Genomic DNA, 11,377 nt, shown 5'->3' with positions numbered 1-11,377 from the left:
ACACAATTGTTCGACACAGTCTTCCTTGCCTCCTTGGAGCCGGAAGGAACGCCCCTGACACACAAAGCATTAGCCTATTTAAATTAGCAAGAATACATTTTTGAACCCTTTAAAAAAACCTGGATTTCTCCATTTATTATTTAAAAAATGTGGTCTTTTAACATTCGCAATTATAGACCAACAAAGTCTGACTAAACTGACAACAAGCAAACAATTGTACTTGTTATATTTATATTAAATACACCTAGCACTAATTGTCTAAATTAGCAATGCAAAAAATCCAGGTATTTTCACAAAGGGTTCACATACTTATTTTGCCAATGTACCATCATGAATAATTTTAAATTCAGTAAGATGAAGTCAAATCGTTAACCTTCTCGCTTTCGAAAAATATGTTTTTTAACTCATTCTTTGTGAAATGACGTCAGTACGTAAGGCGTTGCGTGGCGTTGAAAACCTCCTCATCTTCAGAACTTGTCCGTCACTGTTGACTCCGCAGTAGCACTTGTGCGTCGCTAGAGGGCGCTTGTTGCTGTTAAGCACACGAACTGCTGAGTCACTTTTGTTGTAGGCCATCCGGCCATTTGCACTTAGATTTAAAAACTTGATTTGGGGTGACCATTAATAGAAAGACAATCTAAAAATAGCTATTTTGTTATCGTGCTGTTAATCACAAATGAGAGCTTGTTTTCTTATTGTGTATTATATTTCAGTGCAGTCCCATTAATCTGTTAGTGATGTATGTGATAATTCCTGCACCATACAAATGCATAAAGAGAAGAATGGGGTTATGTAGGTTTATTTTCACTTTCTATACTAGTAAATACCTTAAAGTCTTGGTTTCAAGCAGCTGAACACACACTTGCTCCACAATTGTTTCCAAGGAAAAAAAGATACAGTTCATTAACACAATAACTCACATTACTGCATGTAGTATAATTTGTCACATAGGGATTCTTCTTGGAAATGACATTGCTTTAAGTAGCATATTTTTTTATTTAAAAAATAAACATTACATTTAAATATAAATATTAAAAATGAAATACTCTGTTTTTGCATTAATTGGCTTTTTTGCAACACTTTGAAAAAATGTATACAAATTTAAAACAATTTTTTTTTAAATATAGGCTAGTAAAATAAAATAACTTTTTCAATATGATTATTTTTGGAAATCAATATATCCATTTATCTCGAAATATACACAAATGCTTTCAAAAAGCATTCAAATTACTGATATTTACACCATTAACAGTGTTTCCTCCTCAATATGTATTTACATACACACCACATTATATGTGCAAATACAAATTTGTTTAATATCTGCTGTACAGCAATGTACTTTGCATAGACACCATGCAAACTGCCAGTAACGCAAAACCTCATTAGGTGCACTTTTAACAAATAAGGTTTAGGTGTAACGATTCCTGATCATGTAGTACAAAGGTGCATTTTGAAATATTTTATATGTGACCAGGTGCACAGTTAAGCCCATTGACACAGCTGAGCAGACAGCTCCATTTTCAGTAACTTTGTTAAAAAATACTTCTGCCAGTATCATCTATCTATCTATCTATCTATCTATCTATCTATCTATCTATCTATCTATCTATCTATCTATCTATCTATCTATCTATCTATCTATCTATCTATCTATCATCTATCTATCTATCTATCTATCTATCTATCTTTCCCCTGCTGATTTTGTAAGTTTGCCCACTTACAAAAAAAATGAAAGGTCATTATTTTTATGGTGGGTTTATTTTAACATAAAGACACAAAATACCAACCAAAAATATCCAGAAAAACAGATTGTATCAAGGTTAGAAATTGATTTGCATTTCAATTAGTGAAAGAAGTATTTGATCCGCAAGCAAACCATGACTTAGTACTTGATGCAGAAACCCTTATCGGCAAGTAGTTGGTCACCAGGTTTGCACACATCTCAGGAGGAATTTTGATCCACTTCTCTTTACAGATCCTATCTAATCCTTAAGGTTTAATGGCTGTTATTTGGATAAACTTGAAGTTTTCTATAGGATTGAGGTCTGGAGACTGGCTAAGCCACTCCACGACCTTAATGTGCTTCTTCTTGAGTCACTCCTTTGTTGCCTTGGCGGTATGTTTCGGGTCATTGTCATGATGGAAGACTCCTCCATGACCCATCTGCATTGTTCTGGCTGAGGGAAGGAGGTTCTGTCCATTTGCCCCTCAATGCAGTGAAATTATTCTGTACCCATAGCAGAAAAACAGCCCCAAAGCACAATGTTTCCACCTCTGTGCTTGACTGTAGGTGTTCTTGGGGTCATATTTAGCATTTCTCTCCCTCCAAACATGGCGAATTGAATTACTACTAAAAAGCTCAATTTTAGTTTCATCTGACCACAGCACTTTCTCCCAAGATTTCTCTGAATCATTTAGATGTTCATTGGCAAACTTTAAACAGGCCTGTCCTGTACATGTGCCTTCTTGAGCAGTGGGACCTTGTGGGCACTGCAGGATTTCAGTCCATTGAAGTGTAGTGTGTTACCAATGTTTTGCTTGTTGACTGTGGTCCCAACTGCCTTAAGATCATTAACAAGCTTCTCCCGTGTAGTTCAGGGCTGATCCCTCACCTTTCTCGCGATCATCCTTACCCATGAGACAAGATCTTGCACAGAGTTCATAATAACCTAGGCTGACTGATGGTTGTTTAGAATTTCCGCCATTTCCGAATAATCACACCAACAGTTGTCTCCTTCTCACCAAGCTTCTTGCTGATGTTCTTGTAGCCTATTTCAGCATTGTGCAGATCTACAATCTTGTCCCTGACATCCTTTGACAGCTCTTTGGTCTTGCCCATGGTGGTGGGAGAAGTTAAAATGGAAGATACAGATAGTGTGGACAGGTGTCTTATACACCTAACAAACTGAGATTAGGAGTAACTTCTTAAAGTGACAGGACTAATCTGTGTTCCACATGGGCACATAACCAGTGGAAGCCAGAATTATTGCTGGTTGGTAGGGGATCAAATACTTATTTCATAATAATTCTCTATCCGTTAAAATAAACCTACCATAAAAATAACAGACCCTTCATCTTTGTGTAAGTGTAAGTGTAAGTGGACAAACTTACAAAATCAGCAGGGGATCAAATAAATACTTTCCCCACTGTCTCTTTTTATCTATCTATATCATTTGTGTATTTGTGTCACAACCTCCAGTGCCAGCACAAAGTGGAAGGAAGCTGCACTTGAATTGAGTTCTTTGCTGTCAGTCACTGCGACCACATATGACCTTCTCATGAAAATGAAAAGCAAAATGCACAGCAGTTCTTCACAAAAGTCTGATAAAAGTGGCCCTGTTGACTGCCCTATTGCTCACCAACACGGGCTTTTGGACATATTGTATCACCCCTTCTGTGGGAAAAACTAAGTTTTCAAGTGGCACTCCACCTGGCAGCTGCTCACACAAGCGAAGCACACAAGTAACACTCATAAATTACAAAGCAGCAAACTTGTTATATTGGCCACAAAATCAATGACACTTTGGCTGTAATGCAGTGGGTGTTTTATTAGGCATTCTGCTTTAACTTTCAAATATAAAGCAAGATAGGTCAGACGTTTATTTATTTTACTACACTGAAAAAAAATTATGACATCTAAAATAACTTGTTTTGTCAAAAATAAAATTTTACATCACTGAGCCATCCTATATTTATCAATTTATTTCAACAAAACTACCGTTTAATTGTTAGATAAGGCAGAAACAGCTTTTTAATGTAATAATTGCATGCAACTTTTTACAGTATATTTTTGCATATATATTAAAAAAAAGTAAAAAAAAAAGGTAATTATCATATGCACACACTTAAACTATTATATTACATTGATGTAAAACATGACATAAATAGATATGCACATAAATATATTGGTAAAAAATACAAGTAAAAAAAACAAGTGTTTTTCTAAGATGAAAGACTATGACACTCAGTGACCTCACTGGGACAAAACAAAATATCACAGTTGAGCAATTAAACATCAGACACTGGGAAAAAAAATCAGACACAGGCCTCTGTAAACAGTTTGTGAAATGCAGATGAAAGGTCTGCCACATGATGCTCCCTCATGTCTTCATTTGGTTCAAATTGTTCTGATCTTGTAACAGGGCGACTAAATAATAAAATAATATAAATAAACAAATAAATATTGTTAATAAAAATAATGTGTATATTTATTTTTTATAAATTATAAATTGTATTGTCCTGTATGTTTTTCTATGTGCCCAGTTATGTGTTTAAAATAGCATCATTTGAATGAGAAAAAAGGAACTGTTCACTCCAACATTCATGTAGTCAGAATAAACCCTTATAAAGTTATTTTTTACTACTTTTAAAATAACAAAAAGGCCCCTCTTAAAATGTTCTCAAGTATATTGAGATATACTATTGAGTCCATTGTAAAACCCCACATAAGACTGACTCCTTAAGCATCTGTTCTCTTATAACTGTTAACTGTCAGCTCGATCAAACTCTCTGAAAGGTCAGATATGGAGACCTCTACACCCATATATTCTACAATCAGTGAACAAAACACCACAGTTTAACACAAAATAGCATTTTGGCCACACTATAAAAAGAGATTACCTGCAGTTGTTACAATAAAGAGCAATTTCTACCTGATTTAACCCATAAGATTGAGTTTTGCTGGTATAAATGCATGCCACCATTTTTTTTTAGGTTACCATTTTGGTGTATGCACATATATATGCCTATATAGAGAGCATATGCTTATACAATATAGTCTGTATCGACATGACTGAGGACGCAGGGTCATCATTTAATATTTTTCAGCTTTGACAACAATGAAAACTTCAGTAAAATCTATATTTTATCATAGTGATCTCTAACTTTCGATTTCACATTATAATGTTATACATCCGACATATTATATATTGATTATAAGTTACTGTTTTTACTAACCTACGCAAAGTTCTCCAAATAAACACGAAAAGCTTCTTTTTTTACATTTTAACTATACATGAATGATAAACCATAGACATGCCCAAACCTGTCTAGAACATTTGCACATTTAGACGTGGCTTTATTTACCTTTTTCTCGTTGACTGTCGATATAAACCCATACCGATAGCTGTATAATTGTCATAAATGTAATTCATTAGATTTGGAGCATAAAGCTTGAGCAAGCATCGTGCGTTTCTAAAAGATTTTACGCAGCCGCGCAACCAGGAAGAAGATGATTCTGCATGGCATCTCCATAAACAAAAAAACTGCGTTTTGAACACTACAAGTGTCGTCTTCTCTTGCAGGGTAGGGTTGGAGAGAATCAAAAGCGTTTTTACACCGAAAGCGCCTAAATTTGAAAATCTTGGCACTGCGCAATCTACTGTTTTGGTTTCCTCCCACCGATCTAACGGATTTCTGCTGCTGCTCGACCATGAAAACCATTCGGGAGTCACCATTTTATCATGCATCGTCTTTTCTTTTGTATTCTGCAAACGTAATAACAACAATCCGTGCATCCACGACGCACCAACTTGAAAATAAAAGCGCACAGCTTATCCAAGAAAATATGGCACATTTTCTTATACGAATGCGCGATTGAAACGTGTCCACCCACTTCTATTTGTTGTCTGGTTTTGAAATGAATGAATGCTACACACCACACGTCAAAATGTTTGTTTTAGTTTACTGCAAGAGAACGCACAGATATAATGTGCCCAACATTACGCATATTTGGATTTCATTGTGCATGCGTTTCTGTTGCTGTTGCTGTGGGTCAATAACAAATAAGGATGTTCGAGATTATGAAAAGGATAATTTGATAACCTAGTTAAAAGCACGTGTATCAAGTTCCTAGATATGTGATCTCTGGATTCTTTGTTTGATACATTTAGGAGAGAAAACGTGTATGATTTAGGCTAATGACTATAAAATGTATCTTATAGCAGTATCAAAATACAGTCCTTGGATCTTAATGTGAGTGTACATAACTTTTAGTTATCGATGTAAAGCATTTAGCATAAAGCATTTTTTATTAAACATCATGAATTTTTGAGTCTAAAATAATTAGGATTAGTCTTATACTCAGTTCTACCTGAATAAGAGGTGCCTTGTCATGAAGGTCAAATTATTTATTCTTGTTTGTTACTTATACAACATTATTTGTTGAATATTAATATTTTGATATGAGCTTTTTCATTAGAATTCTTAAAAGATATATAAGTAACACAACTATTTTTAATGGCACTTTTATTACAGTCTCTAATCAGTTACACAACCAGTTATAATTATATATTTTTATTTTATTAAAACAAATAATGACTTTTATTTAAGAAACTTAAATCCGGACAGAAACACAATGTGCAACTGACCACTGCAATATTTTAAAGATGAGAGAAATGTAGTTAATTCTCGTCAAATGAATTTAAGGACAAAGGAAATCAGATTATTTTAATTTAGTTTCGCCTTTTCACTACAATGAAAGCTAAATCTGATTATTGTCAACTGTAAGGCTTTTTCTGTTTACAGAGGGAACGGCAGACAACTTGTGCTCTGTGAAACTACACTAAAAATATACAACTGCCACCGCGAAACTCACAGCGTTTTATTTTTGTTTTAAACATTCGACAACGTCAAACAGTTATCAATGTTCAACCAATTATATTTCATGTTTTTATTAATACAGTCTCATAAATGTTTTCTGGGCCTACCCGTATTTCAGTGACACGAGGCCAAAGTTAAACACACAACGTCACGAAACCGTTTAACAGCTGTCTTTGGTTCCTTTGCAAGGTTTTAATATTTTCAATAAGCCAAAACACAAGCTTTCACAGTAAAACAGTTAAAAGCATTAATTACAAGCAAAAGTGCAAGTTAAATTTAATAAAACTATAAACACAACAAAAACAGAGCAGTCAGGGGTTAAGTGGATTTTGACCATTATAGTGCAATACTTTAATAAAAACGGAGATTGGTTTCTTTAACCACATCAATTAATTTAGGTTATCTTGTTTTTTCTTGTTATAAAACATGACATATAGGACAGGCTTGGCCTGGAAGTTAGTGAAAGAAATTAAAATTATCAATACAAATCTAAAATGGAGACTTAGATGACCTGAAAAATATCTCATAAAAATAATATCCTATATAATAATAATAATTATATATATATATATATATATATATATATATATATATATATATATATATATATATATATATATATATATATATATAAAATGAAATCCACTTAGCCAGTTGAAATTGGGGGCAATGTGAATAACATGCAAAGTCAACTGAAAGGTTAATTGTTCTTCACAAACAGACACGCCCCTGAGCCCAATATTTTACAATGCAATGAGAGGTAGTTGGCTGAAATGTTTGCAATGCAATAACTCGCTCACTCAGCGTTTGTCTGCTACCTCTGTTACACAAAAAAAAACACAGGCCCATAGTCATAATCTCTAGCTGGATTGTGAAGGCGCAATGTTCTCCAGCCACTCAACAGTTTTGTGTTTTTTGTGCATGAACGCCAGGTCACGAGGCGTGTAGCCTTTTGCGTTAGGCACAAAAGGCGGCGTGCTGCAGTCAGATACGAGATACTGCACAACAGCCAGGTGTCCCTCACGCGCCGCCAGATGCAGAGGCAGGTTGCCGTCGTTGTCAGGGAGATTGACATCAGCTCCGTTCTGCGCGAGCACCCGTAGAGTATCCAGATATCCGTCTCGCGCGGCATCGTGACTGATGGTCAGTCTTAGGATGGGGTCACGCGCGTTTGGATCGGCGCCCGCTCGAAGCAGCGCCTCCGCTATGCACGGACAGCCAAGTTTCATCACCTGAGATACAACCCAGATAGATTGTTAAGGTGCTTCAAAATATTGTTATAATAATCAATTACATGAATCACTTTTTGATGAAAGTGTGCATTTCAATTAAGCATCATGAGTGTATTATTCGTTTCTTATCAAGGTAAAGGATAATAAAGGGGAATGTATCTAAGGCAGGGGTGTCAAACTCCATTCCTGGAGGTCCACAGCCCTGCAGAGTTTAGCTCCAACCCTAATTAAACACACCCGATCCAGTTAATCACGCCCTTCAGGCTTATTTGAAAACTAAATGGTTTGTGTGGTGGAGCAGGGTTGGACCTAACTCTGCATGGCTGCATCCTTCCAGGAACTGAGTTTGACACCCCTGATAAGGGATAGGCCTATATATTTATATATATACATATACACATATATATACACACACACACACACACACACTCTCTCTCACTATCTTATATTGTCCTATTATTATTGTTATTACTAGCCTATTAGAAGATACTTAATTATTATGTAACTATCATGTAAATCGAAAGAATTTAGAAAGAATAACCACGACTTCAAAACCTGTGACATCTAAAAAAATTAAATCATGGTAAAATCAGTTTTAGGCACATAACGACCTGGTAAATTGTTACTCGCTGATGATAGGTTATAAAGTGATGGTATAGACCTATAGACATACAGAAAAAAATAACCTATATTATGAATTGTGATTAGGAAAATGTTACAAGGAAGTTGTACACCAGTAGCCTACATCACACGAATTGTTTAATATGGGTGAGGCTACATTTTACACAACTCATTCTCGGTAAATTATTATGCGTGCATTTAAAAAAAAAACTTAATCTTGATATTAATTAAGAGACCACATGGAATACTTATTTTTATAAATTCCTTTGTCACATTTCAAAGGCATTTAAAATGACCCAGTGAAGGTAAAAGGTGATAAAACGGTCAAAACCTAAAAAGCAGTGACCAGTCACAGTACCTAAAACATAAATTTTTCCTTAATCACTCTTATATATATTTTTTACATTTAAAATCGTAATGTTGTTAAAACAAAAATTCACGAATATTTTATGTGTCATGTAAGCTACCTATAAATATGTGCCACATATGCTTAGGCAGAAATTGGCAAGGCTTTAAACATCGAGGATGGGGATTACCCATTGTTCAAATTATCACTCATTCTGAAGCCAAGATAACATATTGTGTGAATATGACACGAGAACATGAGCAATTATCAGAATATGTAATACTGACCCGAAATTAAACAGCTGTATTGTGCTTGGTGTAAGTCCAGACGGCCTTCTGATAAGCAAAACATTTTATGTATAACTGAATTAATTAAAAAAGGTAAAAATAGCCTCTCAACGTGTGCACGATTTTAATTAATTAATTTGATTGATTTGTAGAATTTATCCTACGCCTTAAAAGGAAATAATAAACATAAGCATCTACAACCACTTCGGGCCTTTTTGCCTATGAAAACAGAAACTCCATGATCATTAAAAATACATTTTAACTTTGTTGTTACACTTACGTTGTATAAAAAGTATAGAAACAAATACAATGATATCTGAATTATCCTAATTTAAGTGTAAAAGGCTGCTAACAACTGTTCATTAATGTGTGTGACACTAGTGACTGTGGTGTAATAAAACACTTCTCAGTTTACACAATAAATTCTTTATGTATCAGAAAACGAGTGACGCTAATTTATTGGCATATTAAAATAAATATAGATCATTTGTCAGATCAACAGGTGCTTGTACTTGTTGCTTCGCAGGTAAACTTTATATAAAAAACACAGGTTTAGGTTAGAAGTAAATCAACCAGGCCACTGCTAGTGACTGCAAGAAAGAAAGGGACAGAATGTTTTCCTGAGGCTGATGCACTATGTATTATAAACATCGTGTATAGATATGAAAGTCGTTCGTGGAGATGAGTCTAACCTGTAATGGTGTCCTGCCGTACTTGTTCTTCTCATTAACGTTCACGTTGCTTTGCAGTGTCTGCTCAATTTCTTTAAGATCGCCAATCGCAGCTGCAGAGCTCAGCCTATCTATAGCTGTGTCCTCGGCCATTATATCCTGACAAAGGAGGTAGAATATCTCTGGTGCTAGCGTAAAAAAACTGGTTTAGATGTCCGCTGGTTTGGATGTAAAAAGTACTACAAAGCTGTAGTAAATAGCCCGATCCTCCAGCCCCCCTAAAAAATATCCGTTGGAGATGCGCCAAGGTCCACCCACATTAATATCGTCCTACCGAAGCCATCGGAACCAGCGGAGAAAACAGGGATGCCATGCCATCTCTTATAAAATATATGCACAATCAAGAATTATATGGGGAAAAAACAACAGCAACAAACAAACATCCTCTTTTATGGCTGATCAATGCGCGAAGTTCCTCCCCGTGTCCATGAATGACACGAAGCTCTCCCGTGGTCTTGGTTCAGATATGATCTTACATTCAAAAAGATCTGTAGTAGTCACATGAAAAATGCTCGTATTTGAGAGCCAAACTTTCCTTTCACGAGTCCTCTGATATTAACTACATGCAGGTGCAACGGGCTGGAGAACTGCGATGCGTTCATGGCATTCGAGGATGTTGTCATTTCAAGCCTCCGAACGACCTCTGAAACAGACAAATGGAGGGAGAAGACAGTTATTCCGCGAGGAAATTTCTATTATGCATCCAGTTGGGTTTACAATGATGTGTTGTAAGTTTTATGCAAGCTTCCCGCCCATTTTGAATATGGAACGTCAAAAACGAATCTTCTTTGATGTGCACATCAAAGAACGCTGGCGCGAGGGTTATCAAAACTTGTTAACTGACACTAGTCCGGTATTTCAAACTGACACGCGTAGACAGAAGCTTAACTAGGTTTTCGGTCTGCGTTCACGCATGTCGAACAGCAGGCGTGAATATCTATCTACGAATGTTCTGTCGTTGTCATTCCTCGCGCCGCGCACGGAGGTGCTGTGTGACGATTCAACCGATGATGGACGACGTCATAATAGATAATTTAAAATGAAACACTGTATCCACTACCTGCAGAATGGTTAGGCTACGTCGCGGACTTCGAGTTATCTTCTCCGACCGGTTTATAGGCGATGAATGAGCTGGTTAGAAGACAGCTGACTTTGTCAGAGAGTCTGCCGCTGTTGTTTGACATCACTCCGTTTTTGAAATAAAGGGCCGACACTTCCGCCCACTTTTACTAACAGACGCGGAGTGAGGCGGGACTCAACGGTAATGCTGCTGCTTGGGGGAGAGGCGGCGGAGTGAAAGATGCACTTTCTGCTTGCTTCTCACAGGTTCTGCTGTGTTAAACATTCATCATTGAGCTGTGAAGGCTTTGAGGTGTTGGTATTACTAATAGCCTATAAAATTCCTCTCTCCACAAATGTGTTTTTGAAGTGAAATGTATTCAAATTAACGGTAAGATGAAAGGGTGTAAGTGCAAGGTTTAAATTCATGTAAATGCCGAAATAAAACCCTCCAGTGCATCACAAGTAGCCTACAATCTGCCTGAAAATGGCAGTTTTTTT

General features: G+C 36.1%; 1 protein-coding gene across 1 annotated transcript; it reads right to left on the bottom strand.

Moving 5' to 3' along the window:
* Positions 1-3,528: 3,528 nt before the first annotated feature.
* On the bottom strand, positions 3,529-11,041 carry cdkn2c (cyclin-dependent kinase inhibitor 2C (p18, inhibits CDK4)). Its single transcript, XM_052562429.1, has 3 exons — positions 10,878-11,041; positions 9,779-10,460; positions 3,529-7,832 (listed from the first exon to the last, which is right to left on the bottom strand). The coding sequence occupies exons 2-3, from the start codon at positions 9,908-9,910 to the stop codon at positions 7,461-7,463; spliced, it is 504 nt and encodes a 167-aa protein (XP_052418389.1). The 5' UTR covers positions 9,911-10,460; positions 10,878-11,041; the 3' UTR covers positions 3,529-7,460.
* Positions 11,042-11,377: the final 336 nt, after the last annotated feature.

This window comes from Carassius gibelio, chromosome B8 (genome assembly GCF_023724105.1).
Source record: "Carassius gibelio isolate Cgi1373 ecotype wild population from Czech Republic chromosome B8, carGib1.2-hapl.c, whole genome shotgun sequence".
NCBI classification, from domain to species: domain Eukaryota; kingdom Metazoa; phylum Chordata; class Actinopteri; order Cypriniformes; family Cyprinidae; genus Carassius; species Carassius gibelio.
This window is presented reverse-complemented; position numbering and strand designations above follow the sequence as displayed.

Bases quoted from the DNA above. Each gene is read 5' to 3' on its own strand.
- cdkn2c (XM_052562429.1), bottom strand. From the start codon at position 9,910: ATGGCCGAGGACACAGCTATAGATAGGCTGAGCTCTGCAGCTGCGATT. The intron at 7,833-9,778 runs GTTAGACTCATC...GTTGTATCTCAG, and splicing joins ACGGCAGGACACCATTACAG to GTGATGAAACTTGGCTGTCC.